This window comes from Neoarius graeffei, chromosome 1 (assembly GCF_027579695.1).
Source record: "Neoarius graeffei isolate fNeoGra1 chromosome 1, fNeoGra1.pri, whole genome shotgun sequence".
Classification (NCBI taxonomy): domain Eukaryota; kingdom Metazoa; phylum Chordata; class Actinopteri; order Siluriformes; family Ariidae; genus Neoarius; species Neoarius graeffei.
In genome coordinates this window covers 103462443-103485519 of record NC_083569.1, presented here as the reverse complement: position 1 = coordinate 103485519, position 23077 = coordinate 103462443, and the positions used below count along the sequence as shown (strand labels likewise).

General features: G+C 41.5%; 2 protein-coding genes across 2 annotated transcripts in view; one reads left to right on the top strand and one right to left on the bottom strand.

The window, feature by feature from the left end:
• Nucleotides 1-23077, bottom strand: part of LOC132879777 (desmoglein-2-like protein) — a 135854-nt gene that overhangs the window by 1736 nt on the left and 111041 nt on the right. Inside the window, exons 12-13 of the mRNA XM_060913746.1 lie at nt 22661-22788; nt 845-1102 (exon numbers count right to left, since the gene is read on the bottom strand). Of these exons, the coding sequence (XP_060769729.1) occupies nt 845-1102; nt 22661-22788 (386 nt within the window). The remainder of the gene's footprint in view (nt 1-844; nt 1103-22660; nt 22789-23077) is intronic.
• The window catches only part of LOC132880299 (desmoglein-2-like protein), a 352687-nt gene that overhangs the window by 304687 nt on the left and 24923 nt on the right, over nt 1-23077 (top strand). The window lies entirely within an intron of this gene.

Genomic DNA, 23077 nt, shown 5'->3' with positions numbered 1-23077 from the left:
TATGAAAAAAAAAACCTTAAACAGTTTTTGGAGGTTCTTTTCATGGAATTTAATTCTTTTTTTGCATCTTTTGTAGATGTAAAAAGACACCTTCAGAAACTTTTTATTTTTGAAATGTATTCGCAGTGTTTGTGTATATGTGAAAACTAATATTCCACCTAAATCCTTTGCCATAAAGTGAAATTAAATGTTATGAAGGCATAGTCTTCTCTCTAAAAGAACACATTTCAAGGGACAGCCTTTCAAAAACTTGGCAGTGAATTATGGTGAGATTGAGCACAAACAGGGTAGCACTGTAATAGAGTAGGTAGCATTGGGCCCTCACAGCTCCTGAGATTCCCACTGAGTTTTCAATGTTCTTGCCCATGTAGCTGTCCTGCTGGTTCTCTCTTTTTTTTTTTCTCCTACCTCTTTAAACACATGCTGGTAGGTGGAATGTCTATTCTAAATTGTTCCTAGGTGTGAATAAGTATGTGATTTGAGTGTGTGCATGGTGGCCTCGGATGGAATGGTGTTCCATTCAGGGTGTATTTATGCCTCACACCCAGGCTCCAAATCCACTGTGATCCATACCAGGATGGAGTGCTTATTGAAGATGAATGAATGAATGAATGAATGAATGAATGAATGAATTAGTGTGAACAACACACTGTGCCAACAGGCACTCTCTAAATCTCAACTCAATTTCCAATCAAGACAATCTTGTATTACAGTGTGTATGTTTGTGGTTATACACTGCCACTACTTTGAGATCATGTCTGCACCGTGAGACTAATTAATGCATAACATGCAGTTATTCTGGATTAAGGTTCTGTTCTCTTTTGGGTTGTGAAAAAATACTAACCTTTCCAAAGTAGTTGCCTAAGAAGGTCTCGGTTAAAGCCATGCTTTCAAGGGTGTCCACTGTAACATTTTCAGAATGTCTTCCATTTACAATTGCATTTTCAACATAGGCACCCTCATACTGGTTGACATGCCACTGGTGATTTATGTATTGCTCTTCAGATTCCCGTCTATACTTTCTCCAGTTTTCAGTTGTTTGCCATTGAGCTTCGAATTTCCCGCTGCTGTCAATGGGTCTCTGAGATAGCAGTGGTAGTTCCTGAGGAAAGAGGGAGATAGAACACTGCAGTTTACCATGTAATTTTGGTCGGATTTCAACAAAACTTACACAACTAGAATTAAAAAATAATAATAATCTACATTGTAAACATAGTCAGTTCTTTCAAGACCAATTACACTCTCCTGGACTCCCAGTGATGGATGTCTTTGGCACGGTTGATATCCAAAAACTTTTAACCATGAGGCAAGTTGCATCACTTACAGCACTTTGCCCCTGGGTGGTGTGGTCTGTGAATTAGCAATAATCCTCCAGACAAGCTTCTTGTCCTGAATTTGGTTACTTTGTTTGTCTAGATCCCATGTGAGTCGAGCATGGATATGTGGGTGGTGCTAAAGATAGTGTACAACATCAAACTGTCTAATGCAGCCACAGACATATTGATTAATGTCTCTGTCTGAAAATCACATACCTACCATCACAAAAAAAAGTAGAAAGCTACTGTAGTAGTGACTGAAACTTTCTTCCTCTTTTCAACAGTCTTTTTTTCTGGTTAAGTCAAGAAGCAACATCTTAGTTTTAAGAAGCCATTTAATGTTTTGTTTTTATTGCTTTACACATAGTAATGTTTACCTTTTGCTATGTAGCTTGAACATATTGATCTTCCTTGTGATCCAAATAAAATCTGCCATCTTCAAGGGCAAATACTGTTTGGCTTCCTATTCATTGTTTGTGATCTTAAAGAATGCCCACAGCAAAAAATAAACATTTTACACAAATGCATTTTGACTACCCTGTATTGTCACACTGCGTTGCATAAAGCAGTGCTTTAAAATTCTTTTGTGTTCCTGCACACTCAAGGTTTCTTGTATCTTAGTTGGGTTGCTGCTCCCGACAACGCAATATAGCCGGATGTACAAAACATTTTTGAAAAACAGCAGAGTGTAAAGCTTCTGGTTGCAAAAATAACAAACATCATAAGGGAAAGCATTTTTTCTGTCTTCTATTGCTGACAACCGAGCAACATTGTCGACTTGCTAAACAGTGGCGACACAATTTGGGAACAGGCCACACTTTAGAAACCCTCTTCTTTGGGAGAAATTCTGTTGGTTGCGAGGAGCATTTTGAGCCTGATCGCTTTGAAAAGAATCTACAGGCCGAGTTCTTGGGCTACGCAGGACGTGCTAGACTCAAACCTGATGCTGTGCCAACAATATTCTGACACTATCCACAGAAAAAGGGTTCAGGCCATGCAAGCCAATAAACTAGAATAGTATAGACATTCAATGTATGTATGTATGTATGTATGTATGTATGTATGTATGTATGTATTTAGGCACTGGCTAAAAGTGGAGCTCCCAAGGAATGTAAAATGTGTTAATAATAATTAACAATTAGTTCAACTTATATAACGCCTTTCTCACACCCAAGGTCACTTAACAATTACAAAAAAAAAAGTCCACCAAAAAAGGGTCAGGGTGCAATTCCAATGGTGTAGCTACCCACAGTCCCACCAGAAGGTGCAACGAAAGTAAATCCCACATGGCCTGCATAGCCGCTGCAACGCCACCAGGCAAAATTGCCCGGAACACCATGCCATAGATCCACAAAGTGAGCACAGAAGCACCGCCACACAGAGCACTTATATGTCCCAAACCATCTGCACAGCTACCACAACGCCACTGGGAAACATTGCTCGGAACACCGTACCAAGCACAGAAGCATTGCCACACAGAGTGCTGGACAACCCTGATGTTAAAAGAGCAATGAGCTCACTACAGTCCACAGCAAGTAGCACAGGCATCACCCATAGCGGACCAAGACCTGAAGAAAACCGACACCCAAAACTAGGTCCGGAGCTACATCTCAACCGGCAGGCAAACCATTCAAACAAAGAACATTCAAACAAACATCAAACTATAGTGTTAGAAAATAATTCTTATTATTTTGTAAAATGCAGATTTAAAAATAAGCACTGGATAAAAAAAAACATCTATCTTACATAAATAAAGATCTAAATTTCATTGTCTGGTGCTCCACGCTTTATTCCGCTCTGCTATAAACTCACACTCGGCTTCAAGCTGTCATTAGCCTATATTTAGACCAAATAAACAAACAATTGTGGCACATTGCATGTCTATACCTGTATTCACACAGTAAGTAAGTAAGTAGATAGATATATCACTAGTATGAGATGAAAGAATTCAATGACTGTGCCTGTATTGTATCACATAAAAGGTCGTGGTCTTTACAACAAACACATTCAATATCAGTTTTCTGCTTGGCACACTTTCCACATCATCACCAGATAGCTGCTGAACCCTTTTTCCTGCCTTCCCAACTTTGCACTTGCAAAGCACCACGGATTTCATCATGAGAATCATCTGATGATTTGCTGCTGAAATCATTTACCAGATGCTGTTTGTTCTTTTTCTGAGGTTCATACAGATATCCGGTTTCTCCACTGTCCATACTGACTTGAAGAATACTCTTTTTCAACTGACTAAATCCAGGCTTACAAGTATGTTTACATTGGCTACACTTCACTTCTGGTACCTGGCTATCAACAAATTTATCACATCCTGGAAGCTATATTGGTTGCCCATGTACAATAAAACTTAACCTTTTTTTTTTTTTGGACTTTTAAGCTTATGATAGCTAATCAGGTGTCTGCACTTGTGTACATTATTAATAACCCCATTTCCAGAAAAGTTGGGATATTTTCCAAAATGCACTAAAAACAAAGATCTGTGATTTGTTATTTCACAATGCACAAAATGCTTACCACGATCCTTTCCTCTCTCCCAACTTTTTTTTTTGAGTGTGTTGCAAGCATCAAATTCTAACTTCATTTATATTTACAAAATACAATTAAGTTGGTCAATAAAACTATTGAAAATATTTTCTTTGTACTTTTGTCAGTTAAATAAAGTAGGGCGGCACAGGGAACTAGCTACCAAATCTGCAATTAAGAGTCAACTACAGCTGACATACCAGAAGTTAAATAAATGTTGGCTTGTGAAGTAAATTTTCTGTTATCCCTTTGAATAAAGATGCAAGCAGGCACAAACTTGGAGGAGGGAAGAGGAAGGTTTGATTGAAACTTCAGGTTCATACCCAGGTGTTACCCCATGAGCACTTGTTCAATGCTCACACTCTCTCCCTACTTACAGGCTTCTCCAGGGGCGGACTGGCAATCTGTGCATTCTGGAAAAGTCCAGAATGGCTGTCCGGTCTACAGCCATCGGCCCTGTTCAATAACCAAAATTTTCAGTCTATCAACTAACAACAGGTGGTGCTAAGACAATAATTTATCCGTCAATCATTATTCCATAGGCCTAAAAGCCAACAAAGAAGAGTAACGTTAGTGTCTGTCAACAGAAAGATGGCAAGCAGAAAACGTAAGGAGAAAGGTGGGTGGGAAAAGTTAAAACAAAAGAAAGTGAAGTCACTTGAAGAAGATGCTTCAAAATGTAGAAAGCTTACAGAGCTTTTTGGCAGCAGTGCAACTGCAAGCAGCAGCAGTAACGTTCATGTCACGTTATCACCGAGCGAGACTGAGAACCAGGTGGACATCCAACCTGACCAACCACATGCTGATGATGATAGTCATGATGAGGGGCAGGCAGCTGAGGGAATTTCACCGGAGGAGGAGGTACCGGTAAGTGACAACGACATAAAACTATAGCATAAAACAGGTTACGTAAAGGCCACTCATAGACCCCTCTTATAGTAGGCTAATCTTCTATTGACTGGATTTACGGTGTGATGATGAGAAATATGTGGTTTATTGCTGTCAAAACAAACATGTAACTACCAAGCAAGCCAATTATAAATAGATAGGCAAGCACAAATGGCCACGATTTCATATGTTCACCTCTGCATAATTCATGCAGATTAGGCTCTTTATGTTCAAGAGAACCAAAGCTCTACCCTATCATTATCCAAAAGTTTGAGGGGGAGAAGTGTTTTCCATTTTGGCACTATTTATCTTTGTCTTCTCTTTCGTGGTGCGTGGTGGAATGTCTGTGGAATAGGCTACAAATGCTGTTTGAAGGATGATTGGTTGAATGGTCTCATCTCATCTCATTATCTCTAGCCGCTTTATCCTTCTACAGGGTTGCAGGCAAGCTGGAGCCTATCCCAGCTGACTACGGGCGAAAGGCGGGGTACACCCTGGACAAGTCGCCAGGTCATCACAGGGCTGACACATAGACACAGACAACCATTCACACTCACATTCACACCTACGGTCAATTTAGAGTCACCAGTTAACCTTACCTGCATGTCTTTGGACTGTGGGGGAAACCGGAGCACCCGGAGGAAACCCACGCGGACACGGGGAGAACATGCAAACTCCGCACAGAAAGGCCCTCGCCGGCCCCGGGGCTCGAACCCAGGACCTTCTTGCTGTGAGGCGACAGCGCTAACCACTACACCACCGTGCCGCCCCTGGTCGAATGGTATCATAACTAATCACAGCAGCATTGCATTGTGCAATTTGTTAATAGCCTAATTTTAGATCTGTTTGTCAGGCTTACCTACCAAAAAATCAGCATAATATTAAAACTATAAAATGTGTCAAGCAGGCTAATGCTTACACAGAATAGGCCTAAAAGGCTAAAAATGTAATTGAGATTTGGAGGTTTTTCCTAAATCCGTTTTATTCTTCTTGTCTGTAGCCTAAGTATCAAATGCTACGTTTATCCAAAGTTTTGACTGGTTTTTAAAAATAGAATTTTGAGGTATAAGTACAGGTTTAAAGGCTGTCATTCCGAATAATACTCTTAAACAAATGTTAATCAAGCATATGTCAGTGCACAGTGTGAAGGGTTTTCCTAGATGCCATTGCATAGTTTAGATATAATCAACAATAGCATAAGCATCCAACTTCATCTTTTCATTTGTTTGTTTATTGAGGTTGAAGATAGTGACAGCTCAAAAGATGACAGGGAGAGTCCAGGAAAGTGCCAAAATGAGGGATCAGTGCCCCAATATTTCAGCCGCCCCAGTTCAGACAGTTACAGCCTGGAGCCGTTTTTCAGTTACCACCCCCAGCAAAATCCCAAAAACCTGTCTCTACAAAGATTGTTCAGCTATAGAGATGGTACTAACCGTAAATGGCTTACATACTGTGAGGAGAATCACACACTGTATTGTCTGTAACATATTTCTCTTTAAAATGCAAGCATAGAAGTGACTGTAAAATAGCAGTATAAAAGACAATGTCTATGTTCATTTTTGTTTAGGAGATGCAAGTGATGTTTAGTCGTTCTTGAATATTAGATGTTCTTGAGTTCTTGAATAAACAATCATAAATAGTTCATCTGTGTGGGTTTTGTTATGACAGACAATATGCCACTATAGCACTTTACTATAGCACTATAGTATAATATACTATAGTATAGTGGGCCTATTTGGGGGGAAAGTCCAAGGCCGTTTTTTGGTCCCAGTCTGTCCCTGCTTACAAAAAACCCCTTATACTAAAGTTCTTCACCCCAAAGTTGTAACCAAGTTAAGGATGTTACTGTGGGCCTTTGAAGCCACAAACACACATACACATACCATCTTTTACAACTCGTACCATCCTGTCTGTTCTATGCTATTCTTCGTGTGCTTGTGACATCATGCTTATTTTCCAAACCGGAAGTCCGCCATGTTGGGTGATAACAATAACCAAGATAGCGGCGCTTCACATGTGAGTTGCTGTGATGCTTTGTGATTTTCTTTTGATTTCTTTGCCTTTGAAGAAAGACAATGCCTACTTTGTGTGCAGGATACAATTGCGGTAATAATGCTACTCGTGACAAAGAGAAACGGTTCTTCAGAAAGAATTCCCAAAATAATTAAAACTGTTGACAAAACTGATGAAGAACTGTTCAGAGAATGTCATGTGCTGTGGTTTAAAAATGTACATTGTAAGGACTTAACTGAGGAAAAAGCTAATGACACCCATGTGCATGGTGACCATTTTATAACTGGTAAGAGTTCATTACTAATTAAAGCTATGTTTTCTGCTAATTAAATTGAATTACTGAACTTTAACATGAACATTCTGCTTCTCACCTTGCAGGAGCACCAGCAAACCTACACGATAAAACAAATCCAGATTGGGCACCAACACTCAAATTAGGACATGATAAGATCAAGACAAAAACTCGTCTCACAGTATCAAGAAGCAACAGGATAGATGAAAGATCTGCCAAGAAAGCCAGATTAGAAGCAGTGCAAACCTTAGCGAGTTTGGATACACAAGGAGAACAATGTGGGTCAAGTTAGCCAGGTGAGATATTAGCAATGCCATTCCAGTAACCCGGTAACTTTGTTTTACTTATGCACTTTTTTTTTTTGAATGAGATCATTCACAATATCAGAGTATTCAATCAGTGGTAATGAGGCTAAATCCTCTGTATAATTGGATGGCTTTAACATATACAGCTTAAAACCACAAATTTCAACTTTTTCCCTTCATCTTGACTTGGCAGAGGACTCCAGAGAATTATAATATTTCGAGAAAGTCGAAGATGCATCACAGTTATTGTTCACACAAGATGGCATTTTGGATTTGTATATCATCCAACATAGTGGGTAGGTTTACAGTCTAAACATCTAGAGTACAAACATTGCTTGACTTACAGATGTAAATATGTTCTGCTGCCTTTTGATTATATAAGCTTAAGCAGTTAAACAAAATAACATGAACTAGCAAATTAAAGCCTAGTTGCAGAAGGATATTAGTACTGAACCCTTGAGTACACATTACCTTTAAAGTGGTAGGGATATATATATATATATATATATATATACACAGTGGGGCAAAAAAGTATTTAGTCAGCCACCAATTGTGCAAGTTCTCCCACTTAAAAAGATGAGAGAGGCCTGTAATTTTCATCATAGGTACACTTCAACTATGAGAGACAGAATGGGGGGAAAGAATCCAGGAAATCACATTGTAGGATTTTTAATGAATTAATTGGTAAATTCCTCGGTAAAATAAGTATTTGGTCACCTACAAACAAGCAAGATTTCCGGCTCTCACAGACCTGTAACTTCTTCTTTAAGAGTCTCCTCTGTCCTCCACTCGTTACCTGTATTAATGGCACCTGTTTGAACTCATTATCAGTATAAAAGACACCTGTCCACAACCTCAAACAGTCACACTCCAAACTCCACTATGGCCAAGACCAAAGAGTTGTCAAAGGACACCAGAACAAAATTGTAGACCTGCACCAGGCTGGGAAGACTGAATCTGCAATAGGTAAGCAGCTTGGTGTGAAGAAATCAACTGTGGGAGCAATTATTAGAAAATGGAAGACATACAAGACCACTGATAATCTCCCTCGATCTGGGGCTCCACACAAGATCTCACACTGTGGGGTCAAAATGATCACAAGAATGGTGAGCAAAAATCCCAGAACCACACGGGGGGACCTAGTGAATGACCTGAAGAGAGCTGGGACCAAAGTAACAAAGGCTACCATCAGTAACACACTATGCCACCAGGGACTCAAATCCTGCAGTGCCAGACGTGTCCCCCTGCTTAAGCCAGTACATGTCCAGGCCTGTCTGAAGTTTGCTAGAGAGCATTTGGATGATCCAGAAGAGGATTGGGAGAATGTCATATGGTCAGATGAAACCAAAATAGAACTTTTTGGTAAAAACTCAACTTGTCGTGTTTGGAGGAGAAAGAATGCCGAGTTGCATCCAAACAACACCATACCTACTGTGAAGCATGGGGGTGGAAACATCATGCTTTAGGGCTGTTTTTCTGCAAAGGGACCAGGACGACTGATCCGTGTAAAGGAAAGAATGAATGGGGCCAAGTGTCGTGAGATTTTGAGTGAAAACCTCCTTCCATCAGCAAGGGCATTGAAGATGAAACGTGGCTGGGTCTTTCAGCATGACAATGATCCCAAACACACCGCCCGGGCAACGAAGGAGTGGCTTCGTAAGAAGCATTTCAAGGTCCTGGAGTGGCCTAGCCAGTCTCCAGATCTCAACCCCATAGAAAATCTTTGGAGGGAGTTGAAAGTCCGTGTTGCCCAGCGACAGCCCCAAAACATCACTGCTTTAGAGGAGATCTGCATGGAGGAATGGGCCAAAATACCAGCAACAGTGTGTGAAAACCTTGTGAAGACTTACAGAAAACATTTGACATCTGTCATTGCCAACAAAGGGTATATAACAAAGTATTGAGATTAACTTTTGTTATTGACCAAATACTTATTTTCCACCATAATTTGCAGATAAATTCTTTAAAAATCAGACAATGTGATTTTCTGGATTTTTTTTTCTCATTTTGTCTCTCATATTTGAGGTATACTTATGATGAAAATTACAGGCCTCTCTCATCTTTTTAAGTGGGAGAACTTGCACAATTGGTGACTGACTAAATACTTTTTTGCCCCACTGTGTATACATATATATATATATATATATATATATATATATATATATATATCCCTACCACTTTAAAGGTGCACTTTTTATTTTTAATTTTTTATTGTGACACAAACAATAAGATGAAAAAACCAGAAATCTAAAGCTAAAGGAATAACTTCCCAACATGGCCACATCCTGTCCTCTGAGTTCACGGTGATGCCTTCAGGCCGCCGTTTTATAGCACCTATCAGGAAGACAAATAGATACGCTAAATCTTTCATCCCATCTGCCATTAGGCTCTTAAACCTGGCTAGCGGTAGTCGTATTTTGTAACTTTTGTATTTATGTATGTGCAGTGCATCTCTGTGTGCCCACTTATTTATCATTATTTATTTATTTATTTATTTTTTTGTTACTTTACTGTGCCACTCCATACAATTATGTACTGGCCTGCTGTTTCTGACACATTGTACTCCTGTCTGCTATCTGCTGCTTGTTGCCATGGTTGTTGCTGTTGGTGTTTTTTACGTTCAGGAACTGCTTGAACTGAATTGCCCCCTTGGGGACTAATAAAGTTGTCTGAATTTGAATCTGGAGTGTGCATAGGTATTCACCCCCTTTCGTATGAAACCCCTAAATAAGAGCTGGTCCAATCAATTCACTTCATAAATCACATAATTAGTTGATTAAGATCCACCTGTGTGCAATCAAAGTGTCACATGATCTGTCACATGATGTCTGTATAAATCAACCTGTTCTGGAATGACCCTGACTCTGCAACACTACTAAGCAAACAACATGAAAACCAAGGAGCATTCCAAACAGGTCAGAGACAAAGTTGTGGAGAAGTATAGATCAGGGTTGGGTTATAAAAAAATATGTTTGTAACCCAACACCCTGAGAACACCATCCCTGCAATGAAGCATGGTGGTGGCAGCATCATGTTGTGGGGATGTTTTTCATCTGCAGGGACAGGAAAGCTGGTCAGGACTGAAGGAAAGATGGATAGGGCAATTCTGGAGGAAAACCTGTTTGAGTCAGCCAGAGGTTTGAGACTGGGATGAAGGTTCACGGTCCAGCAGGACAATGACCCTAAACATACTGCTAAAGTGACACTGGAGTGTCACTTTAGCAGTGGGGAACATTTAAATGTCTTGGAATGGCCTAATCAAATCCCAGACCTCAATCCAATTGAGAATCTGTGGTCAGACTTGAGGATTGCTGTTCACCAGCAGAACCCATCCAACTTGAAGGAGTTGGAGCAGTTTTGCATTGAGGAATGGACAAAAATCCCAGTGGCTAGATATGGCAAGCTCATAGAGACATACCCCAAGAGCTGTAATTGTAGCAAAAGGTGGCTCTACAAAGTATTGACTTTGAGGGGGGTGAATACCTATGCACACTCCAGATTTCTGTTTTTTCATCTTAATTATTGTTTGTGTCACAATAACAAACCAATGTGCACCTTTAAAGTGGTAGGCATGTTGTGTAAATCAAAATGGTGCTAACTCCTCAAAAATCCATTTTAATACCAGCTTGTAATGTGAAAAAACAGGACAAACACTAAGGGGGATGTATACTTTTGCAAGACACTGTAGATTGTCATTAACCCTTTTTTACCAGAGGCCGAAAAAAGAAAAAACAAGGAATTCCTGCCTGTTTTGTTGCCACCCATGTTCAGTATTGAATTTTTTTTATGTCATACTCCAGAGTAGTAGTTAATGGCTCATTTGAAAGTAAACACTACGGTGTCAATAACAGCGCTGAAAATATGAGTTCAGAGCAGCATCCGAACATGGCCACTTTGGACTACATTTCCCAAGAGCCACAGCACCCCTCCTCTCCGGAATATTAGGAGTGCACCTGTTTCCCATCTTCCCAGTAATCACCCCTCTATATAAGCTCAGCTGACATTCACTCAGGTTGAGAAATATTGTTTTGTATCCTTGTGCCTGATTGTACCAAGCCTTTGATTACAGTTCCTGACTTCGACCCTACTTTCTGTTGATTTTATGACTTTGACCTCTGATATACTGTTTGTACATTGACTGAACCTTGCTCAACCCTGACTATGTCTTCTAGCTATTGATTTGGATTTGGCTTCCAGTTTGTGAAGCACCCACTCTCTCCTGCACCTATATCTGTAAGTACCTGCACCCTGATATACAGGCTTGAGGAATCTCCAGTTTTTCCATAAGAACTGATGTTTTTACCTAGCTTACTAAGGGCAACAGTTTTAGAGAAAGTTTCAATCAATAATTTTTTTTTTTTTTTTGTCAGACAAACATATCTTCAGAGTAAATGAGATCAGTCCCATTTCTGCTCACTGAGTTACCCCAAGTGCTGGTCCATAAGCATCCAGAATTTGAAGAAGTTATCCTCAATCACTATAATTCTGTGTAAGGTTATCCAAATCTGAAAAATATGTCTAAAAAGCACTAAACCTCTTCCATTGCCATACTACCTCTAGAAATGACAGTCTTAAATAGCAGACTTCTTCTAGAAATAGTAAACATTACTAAAAATGACAAAAGGACATGTCCAAATGGCACAAAACGCCAACAAACATCGTGTCACAAATCTCTAAATGACACAAAACTTCTTATTGGCACAATGTCTCTGTAAATGGCACAAAGCTCTTAAAATGGCAAAAAACTTCAAAAAATAGACAAAAAGAAACTGCAAGCACTGCTAAAAATGACAAAATAACATGTCCAAATGGCACAAACCATCAACAAATGACAAAATAATCTCCAAATGGCACAAAATGAAACAGCATGAAACTCTCAGTTACAAAATGTGTACTTTCACAAAGTCTAAAATTTGCTAATCTCATTTAGGCATTCATGAAATTAACACCAGAACCCTGTTAACAATACAATATAGGCATGCAGAAGGCGCCGTTTCCACCTCTGACATGTATGTGGGGGTTGGCTTTTAGGAGGCAAAAATAACTATTTACCAAAAGTATAAAAGTGTAAAATATAAACTAGCATATGCAAAACGTGAACAAAAGTGCAAAGAAAGAATAAAAAAAACCTCAAGTCAGAATATAGTGGTCATCACTGAGCTTGACTATCCTTGACATCACCACTCAGTGAAACAAAGATGGTCCACTATAATACACATGGACACAAGATATATACAAGTACTTGTAAATAGTCTTGCCATATTTCCTTTGAAGGCAGAATACCCAGTGTTTTCTCCCAGTTGAGGCTTTGTTTTTCTTAGCAGAACTTGGTGTCCACAATTTGTCACTAGATATCATGGCCTCTTTTCTGCCATCTGTGACACTTCAGTGATTGCTGCAGCCTCCATTGGCTCAGACACTCCAAACATTGGCTTAATTACTCTCAAAATTCACAGTTCTAGACCTTGTGGCTACCATTCTTTCATTGATGGCCAGGTTTTGGTAAGACTGGTAATATACCCTCCATGTCACTAAGAGCTAAGGATAATAACTACCCAAAATCACCAATAGTAAATGCAAAATTGGCTATTATATTTTGTGGCAATGAGGATGTGGTCAAGCACCAATTTGTGAATGGAGGGTGAAGCTGAGGAAGGTGAGTGGCAAAGTGATGACACCTGTGTCTCATTAATGATGTGTGTCTTGCAGTGACATCTGAGGGCTTACATGGAAGGAGGAAGCAGAGATGAGGGAAGCTTCCCTGTGTGTGTGAACAGTTGAAGTTTCAAGCTGAAAACCTTAAATAAAAGCTTCTCCAAATGACCTGCCTGTCCAAGTGCTTCAGTGTCTCACCTCTCCTGACCGAGTGCTACACTGGTGCTGAAATAGTTGAGGCACTATTTAAAATCATCTTGTGTGTTGGGAATCTGAAAGAAATCCTGACTTATTTAAGGCACTGTTTGTTACGCACCCTTCACAAACTGAGTTACAGCAGGTTAAATCAATCTGCACAAGCATTTACCACCCACCGACAGATGGCTTGTTTGAGTGATTTAACGGAACCCTTTAAGACTTAAGAATGAAATTTATGAGCAAAGACACACAACTGGGATAAATGGCTCAAGCCCCTGTTATTCGCAGTACGAGAGGTTCCACAAGTGTCCACAGGGTTTTCTCTGTTTGAATTATTGTACGGGCATAAGCCACATGGCATCCTGGATGTCATGCACAAAAATTGGGAGGAGGGACCTTCTACTAGTAAAAATGAAATTTAATATGTTCTCAACCTGCATGCAAAACTCTACACACAGTCATCTAACCTATGAGAATTTGCAGCAGGCACAGGAATGTCCGTCCTGGCTGTATAACAGGGGTGTGCGCCTGCAGGAGTTTGCACCAGGAGATAAAATACTCGTGCTATTGCCCACATGAAGCTCTAAATTGCTTGCCAAGTGGCAAAGGCCCTTTAAGGTCATATGGTGAATTGGGGATGTTGACTATGAGGTGAAGTGAACAGAGTTGGGGCGCTGCAAATATACCACCTCAATCTGCTTAACCTATGGAACGAGGGGATTCCCATGGCATTGGCGATGGTAGTTCCAGAGATGGAGGAGCTGGGGCCAGAGATAAAAATGAATGTAGCTGCTCAACCCACCCTGGTCCCCTGTGGAGATCATCTCTTGCTGTCCCAACTCGCAGAGGTTGCCAAGTTGCATTTTCTGATGTGTTCTCGCCCATTCCCGGTCACACCCACCTCATAGACCAACACACACTGAGATGCCCCTGGGTGGTGGTGTGTAGCTGCCCATACGGCTTCCCCGAACACAAGAAAACTGTAGTTCGGAACAAACTCGAGGCCATGGGTGAAATGGGAATAATCGAGGAGTTGCACAGCAACCGGAGCAGCCTGATGGTCTTGGTCCCCAATGCTGATGGGTTGGTCCAGTTCTGTGTGGACTACAGAAAGGTCAATGCGGTGGCTAAATTTGATGTGTACCCAATGCCTCGCATTGACGAGTTGCTCAATTGGTTAAGTATGACTCATTTTTATTTGACTTTGGATTTAATAAAGGGATATTGGCAGATTCCCTTGACTCATGTCTGTGAAGATTCTCAATCATCTAGGTCATAGTAAACTGTGGGTGGTAGAAATGGGCAACTGGACATGCTTGAAGATTCTTGAAAACGTTTCACCTCTTGTCCAAAAGGCTTCCTCAGTTCTGTCTGACTAATAGGGAGTATCAGATATTTATCCTCTCCTGGATCAGAATCAGAATTCTGATGACCAGCTCATCTAAGGTGTCATTGAGGCATCATGTTGGTGTGGGTCACTGGAGGCTGGGTGTGAACGGCGAGTCATTAGGGTGATCAAAGGATTGTCCGTTAGGGTGATCAATGGCAATCTGACTCTCTCTGTCCTCCTGTGAGTGACTGAAAACAGCTGGGTCCTGGCGTACACCCAGCCGTCTGGGAAGAGTGTCCAATACCGCCTTGTAGATGGTTGACAAATGATGTCTTAGACCCCCACCTCTGTTCAGTGATGGCTGTTCCAGGTTGACAAAAATGGCTTCTTTAACTCCTCGCTCATACCAACGATCCTCTCTGGCTAAAATGCGTACATTACAATCCTGAAATGAGTGTCCTTTGTTGTTAAGATGAATGTAGACAGCCAAGTCCTGGCCTGAGGAGCTGGCTCTCCTGTGTTGGGCCAAGCGCCTGTATAGCGGTTGTTTGGTCTCACCAATATACGAATCCGTGCAATTCTCACTGCACTGAATTGCATACACTACGTTGTCCTGTTTGTGTCTGGGTATTCTGTCCTTAGGGTGGACCAGTTTCTGCTTCAGGGTGTTACTGGGTCTGAAATGTACCGGAATGTTGTGTTTGTAGAAGATCCTCCTGAGTTTCTCAGATAGACCAGAAATGTAGGGAATGACAATGTTCTTGCGTTTGTTCCTGTTATCATCCTTGTCAGTTATGTTCCTTTTTATGCTCTTTAGGAAAGCCCAGTTGGGATAACCGCAATTCTGAAGTGCTTTCTTGATATGATTCTGCTCCTTCTCTTTTCCCTCTAATGTTGTAGGAATGTTCTGAGCCCTGTGTTGCAAGGTCCTAATGACCCCCAATTTATGTTCCAGTGGGTGGTGAGAGTCGAAAAGTAGGTACTGGTCTGTGTGTGTGGGTTTCCGGTAGACCTCGATACTAAGGCTTCTGTCTTGTCTAATGTGTACATCACAATCCAAGAAGGCTAGATTATTCCCACGGACATCCTCCCGAGTGAAGTTAATGTTGCTATCCACTGCATTGATGTGTTTCGAGAAAGCTTCCACCTCCTGGATTTTGATTTAAACCCAGGTATCATCCACGTATCTAAACCAATGGCTGGGAGCAACTCCTGCAAAAGTGGTCAAAGCTATATGTTCCACTTCCTCCATGTATAAATTGGCCACAATAGGGGACACTGGTGATCCCATGGTGCATCCATGCTTCTGTCTGTAGAAACTTTCATTAAACTGGAAATAAGTGGTAGTGAGGCAGAGGTCAAGCAGGGTGCAAATCTGATCCGTGGTGAGTTTCGTTCTATCCAGTAAGGAGCTATCCTGAAGGAGTCATTTTCTTACAGATTCGACTGCTTCTGTGGTGGGAATGCAGGTGAACAGAGAAGTGACATCGTAGGAAACCATGGTTTCATCTGAATCTAGTTTGAGGTCTGCAACTTTAGAAGCAAAATCTTGGGAATTTTTGACATGATATGGTGTATTCCCAACCAGAGGAGCCAAGATGGTGGCTAGGTGTTTAGCAATGTTATATGTGACCGAGTTTATACTGCTGCTGATAGGTCCGAGAGGAGCTCCTTCTTTGTGAATCTTGGGGAGTCTGTATATGAGAGGCACGGCTTCCCCAGGGTACAATCTGTAGTAAAGAGATCTACAGATCTGTAAGAAAACGACTCCTTCAGGATAGCTCCTTACTGGATAGAACGAATAACAAACATCATAAGGGAAAGCATTTTTTCTGTCTTCTATTGCTGACAACCGAGCAACATTGTCGACTTGCTAAACAGTGGCGACACAATTTGGGAACAGGCCACACTTTAGAAACCCTCTTCTTTGGGAGAAATTCTGTTGGATGCGAGGAGCATTTTGAGCCTGATCGCTTTGAAAAGAATCTACAGGCCGAGTTCTTGGGCTACGCAGGTCATGCTAGACTCAAACCTGATGCTGTGCCAACAATATTCCGATGCTATCCACAGAAAAAGGATTCAGGCCATGCAAGCCAATAAACTAGAATAGTATAGACATTCAATGTATGTATGTATGTATGTATGTATGTATGTATGTATTTAGGCACTGGCTAAAAGTGGAGCTCCCAAGGAATGTAAAATGTGTTAATAATAATTAACAATTAGTTCAACTTATATAACGCCTTTCTCACACCCAAGGTCACTTAACAATTACAAAAAAAAAAAGTCCACCAAAAAAGGGTCAGGGTGCAATTCCAATGGTGTAGCTACCCACAGTCCCACCAGAAGGTGCAACGAAAGTAAATCCCACATAGCCTGCATAGCTGGTGCGACGCCACCAGGCAAAATTGCCAGGAACACCATGCCATAGATCCACAAAGTGAGCACAGAAGCACCGCCACACAGAGCACTTATATGTCCCAAACCATCTGCACAGCTACCACAATGCCACTGGGAAACATTGCTCGGAACACCGTACCAAGCAAAGAAGCATTGCCACACAGAGTGCTGGACAACCCTGATGTTAAAAGAGCAATGAGCTCACTACAGTCCACAGCAAGTAGCACAGGCATCACCCATAGTGGACCAAGACCTGAAGGAAACCGACACCCAAAACTAGGTCCGGAGCTACATCCCAACTTGCAGACAAACCATTCAAACAAAGAACATTCAAACAAACATCAAACTATAGTGTCAGAAAATAATTCTTATTATTTTGTAAAATGCAGATTTAAAAATAAGCACTGGATAAAAAAACACATCTATCTTACATAAATAAAGATCTAAAATTCATTGTCTGGTGCTCCACGCTTTATTCCGCTCTGCTATAAACTCGCACTCAGCTTCAAGCTGTCATTAGCCTATATTTAGACCAAATAAACAAACAATTGTGGCACATTGTATGTCTATACCTGTATTCACACAGTAAGTAAGTAAGTAGATAGATATATCACTAGTATGAGATGAAAGAATTCAATGACTGTGCCTGTATTGTATCACATAAAAGGTCATGGTCTTTACAACAAACACATTCAATATCAGTTTTCTGCTTGGCACACTTTCCACATCATCACCAGATAGCTGCTGAACCCTTTTTCCTGCCTTCCCAACTTTGCACTTGCAAAGCACCACGGATTTCATCATGAGAATCATCTGATGATTTGCTGCTGAAATCATTTACCAGATGCTGTTTGTTCTTTTTCTGAGGTTCATACAGATATCCGGTTTCTCCACTGTCCATACTGACTTGAAGAATACTCTTTTTCAACTGACTAAATCCAGGCTTACAAGTATGTTTACATTGGCTACACTTCACTTCTGGTACCTGGCTATCAACAAATTTATCACATCCTGGAAGCTATATTGGCTGCCCATGTACAATAAAACAACCTTTTTTTTTTTTTGGACTTTTAAGCTTATGATAGCTAATCAGGTGTCTGCACTTGTGTACATTATTAATAACCCCATTTCCAGAAAAGTTGGGATATTTTGGGATATCTTGGCTCCTCTGGTTGGGAATACACCATATCATGTCAAAAATTCCCAAGATTTTGCTTCTAAAGTTGCAGACCTCAAACTAGATTCAGATGAAACCATGGTTTCCTATGATGTCACTTCTCTGTTCACCTGCATTCCCACCACAAAAGCAGTCAAATCTGTAAGAAAACGACTCCTTCAGGATAGCTCCTTACTGGATAGAATGAAACTCACCACGGATCAGATTTGCACCCTGCTTGACCTCTGCCTGACTACCACTTATTTCCAGTTTAATGAAAGTTTCTACAGACAGAAGCATGGATGCACCATGGGATCACCAGTGTCCCCTATTGTGGCCAATTTATACATGGAGGAAGTGGAACATATAGCTTTGACCACTTTTGCAGGAGTTGCTCCCAGCCATTGGTTTAGATACGTGGATGATACCTGGGTTTAAATCAAAATCCAGGAGGTGGAAGCTTTCTCGAAACACATCAATGCAGTGGATAACAACATTAACTTCACTCGGGAGGATGTCCGTGGGAATAATCTAGCCTTCTTGGATTGTGATGTACACATTAGACAAGACAGAAGCCTTAGTATCGAGGTCTACCGGAAACCCACACACACAGACCAGTACCTACTTTTCGACTCTCACCACCCACTGGAACATAAATTGGGGGTCATTAGGACCTTGCAACACAGGGCTCAGAACATTCCTACAACATTAGAGGGAAAAGAGAAGGAGCAGAATCATATCAAGAAAGCACTTCAGAATTGCGGTTATCCCAACTGGGCTTTCCTAAAGAGCATAAAAAGGAACATAACTGACAAGGATGATAACAGGAACAAACGCAAGAACATTGTCATTCCCTACATTTCTGGTCTATCTGAGAAACTCAGGAGGATCTTCTACAAACACAACATTCCGGTACATTTCAGACCCAGTGACACCCTGAAGCAGAAACTGGTCCACCCTAAGGACAGAATACCCAGACACAAACAGGACAACGTAGTGTATGCAATTCAGTGCAGTGAGAATTGCACGGATTCGTATATTGGTGAGACCAAACAACCGCTATACAGGCGCTTGGCCCAACACAGGAGAGCCAGCTCCTCAGGCCAGGACTTGGCTGTCTACATTCATCTTAACAACAAAGGACACTCATTTCAGGATTGTAATGTACGCATTTTAGCCAGAGAGGATCGTTGGTATGAGCGAGGAGTTAAAGAAGCCATTTTTGTCAACCTGGAACAGCCATCACTGAACAGAGGTGGGGGTCTAAGACATCATTTGTCAACCATCTACAAGGCGGTATTGGACACTCTTCCCAGACGGCTGGGTGTACGCCAGAACCCAGCTGTTTTCAGTCACTCACAGGAGGACAGAGAGAGTCAGATTGCCATTGATCACCCTAACGGACAATCCTTTGATCACCCTAATGACTCGCCGTTCACACCCAGCCTCCAGTGACCCACACCAACACGATGCCTCAATGACACCTTAGATGAGCTGGTCATCAGAATTCTGATTCTGATCCAGGAGAGGATAAATATCTGATACTCCCTATTAGTCAGACAGAACTGAGGAAGCCTTTTGGACGAGAGGTGAAACGTTTTCAAGAATCTTCAAGCAAGTCCAGTTGCCCATTTCTACCACCCACAATTCCCTTGACTCCCCTTTCCCATGAAAAAAACAGCCTTTTCCACCCCTTTGTTACCCTTCTGTTCAGGTTATTCGGGGGCCCAGCAACGTTCCAACGTCTCATGCGCTATCTCGAGGACAGAATTGTGTGTGTGTGTGTGTGTATGTATATGTATGTATGTGTATGTATATATATATATATATATATATATATATATATATATATATATATATATATATATATAAAATGAGAGAGAGCAATGATTGGCCACGGCATGTAAAACACCTCAGGGCTGTTCTGGAGTCATTGAGGCACATGGGGCTCACAGCTAACTCGTAGGTGTGTGCAATTGGGTGGGTGGAAGTATGGTATCTGGGTTTCCACTTGGGTCAGGGGTAGGTGCATCCCCAAATTTACAAGATTGAAGCAATTGTGACTTGTCTGAGGCCCAAGACCTAAAAGGGGTGAGACAGTTCCTGTGGCTGGCTGGCTATTATTGTAGATTTATGATAGGGTGTGTGTTCACTGCTTCAGATGGGTTAAATGCAGAGGAGGAATTTCACTGTGTGCTAAGTCTCTGCTTGAGAGTATGTGTGATAAATAAAGGCCTCTTGTTGTTGCTCTCAAAAGGGGCACCAGATCCAGTCCTATGGACAGAGCCGTGCCAATGGGCTTTCACCTAGGTAAAGGCTGCACTTTTGTTGTGGGCCACTATTACACTCCCTTGACATCTATCTCCCCTTTTTTTTGTAGACTGATGCATTGGACAGAGGGCTGGGGGTCGTTTTGATCCAGATGGTGCAGGGGGAGGAGCGCCCAGTGCTGTAGATTAGTCGGAAACTCTCTGGGTGAGAGACTAAGGCTACATCCACACGACAACGAGATTTTTTTTTTAGCAGGTAAAAAAAATATCGCGTCCACATGGGCAACGGATCAGTAAAATATCAGATACATATAGCAACGCAACGCTTGCTGAAAACGATGCAATACACATGCCACACCTCTACGTGCGCTGTAAGACGGTCCCATCGGGGACACCAGAACAATAGAAGTAGGACGCATGTGCATGTAACGGGTTTATTTTTTTCCACTTGCCATTGTGTGTAGTGGTGGGGAAATTCCGCGCTGGCCCTTTAAGAGCGCAGGTAGTTATGGGAACGAGGCACTGGCCTCTTTCAGTTCGTTTTGGAAATGTAAGCGCCAATGCCACTGGACATTTGCAGCCCATCCTCAGCAGTGTATTTGTGTCTCATTTCTTCAGAATAAAAAGACTGGTGAACAACACAACGCAACGTCTGTTACACGCATAAACCCCTTCTTCTACCTGGCATGAAGCACTCACAGGAACAAACACACAACAACAAGATGGTGGCTGTGACTACGCGAGGAAATCGTGCCTTCTGTGTGTACAAATTAGTTTTATTAGTGTGCATAGTTTTATATAACAATTTTCTTATTGTGTGAACATTTTGAAAAGCATTTTTATATAATTTATATAACTTTTTATATTGTGTGTGAACATTTTGAAAAGCAGTCTTCTCATCTCATTATCTCTAGCCGCTTTATCCTTCTACAGGGTTGCAGGCAAGCTGGAGCCTATCCCAGCTGACTACGGGCGAAAGGCGGGGTAAACCCTGGACAAGTTGCCAGGTCATCACAGGGCTGACGCAGACAACCATTCACATTCACACCTATGGTCAATTTAGAGTCACCAGTTAACCTAACCTGCATGTCTTTGGACTGTGGGGGAAACCGGAGCACCCGGAGGAAACCCACGCGGACATGGGGAGGACATGCAAACTCCACACAGAAAGACCCTCGCTGGACACGGGGCTCGAATCCGGACCTTCTTGCTGTGAGGCGACAGCGCTAACCACTACACCACCGTGCCGCCCAAAAGCATTCTTATCCAATAAAAAAAAGAAATTCAAGAAATGGTTCAGTTACTTGTTTATTTAAAAGAAAAGCTGTATACAAAAGTGAATGCAATGCAGTGGTTCATACAAAACAGTCTGTTGAAGGGTCTTCTGACCCTTTTCCCCTCTGCCTCCATTATAGTCCGGTAACTGTTGCTTTGTGTGGAAGGCTGTACTTTCTGTTCATCAAAGCAGGTGTAAATTGTCTGTCTGGCAGGTCAGTCAGGTTAATGTGTAAACAATTTCAATTTCTGTTGTTATGAATGATGCGCGCGAGAGTGCTGCTTGTTCTAGTCGTGTGGTTGTGATGTCATCGTAAACAAATCCATTCTACTCATCCAGACGACTTCGCAATGGCGCCGTTGCCAGATTTTTCCACTCTGGAACCCGTTCTCAAAAGATTTCATTTTGGGGCACCCAAAACGCCGGTGCCGTGTGGACGCCAGGCCGAAACGATAAATTTTATCAGATTCACCTGAATCCGTTGCCGTGTGGACAGGGCCCAAGTACAGCGCCATTGAAAAGGAGTGTTTGGCCATCAAGTGGGCGGTCCTCAGCCTCCGGTGCTACCCACTGAGGCACTCCTTTATCCTCTGTTCAGACCATGCCAACACATGGATCAGCTCTTATCTACCTCTGCAGCCCTTTAGGTTTAGGGTGGTCCACAGGCTGGGGGCGCAGATGGTGGTGATGGATTACCTCTCCCACCGGGGAGGAAGTCAGCTGCAGGCTGAAAAGCTTATTGACATTGCCCCTGTCCCAACTTTTTTGACGTGTTTCTGACATCAAATTCAAAATGAGCATATATTTTTCAAAAAACAGTAAAAATTTCTCACTTTCAACATTTGCCATGTTGTCTTTGTATGATTTTCAATGAAACATAGGATTTCCATGATTTGCAGATTATCACATTCTGTTTTTATTTACAGTTTACACAGCATCCCAACTTTTTTGGAATTGGGGTTGTAGAAGTGCTATTAAATAGCTGTACCAATTGAGAACCTGAAAATGCATAACACACACTACCTTAAGCTCTCCTTTGCCTTCAGTGCAATCGATGACAAGTTGCTGGCTTTGTTCATAGGGGAAGGCCTTGAAACCATCAAGAGTTGTAGCATCTCCACACTCACAAAACAGCAAAAGCAGTGGAATCACTGCAAACACATTTAACAATTTTCACTGCTTCAGGCAGCTCAAGCCATTACCCAACTTCTCTTACTCTCATAGTATTCAGAATATGACAGCAAATTATAAGACAGTAAATTTAATAATTTGTATGTCCAATATATTAAACATGCAATAGATCATAAATGTTCCATTACTTTCCCTATTTCAATTTAACTCATTGTAACTAGATATAATTTTTAAATGCCCAACTTCTCTTGGATAGCTCATTCCAGTGACACAGACTGGTGTTTAGTTCAAATATGTAAAAATTCCCGT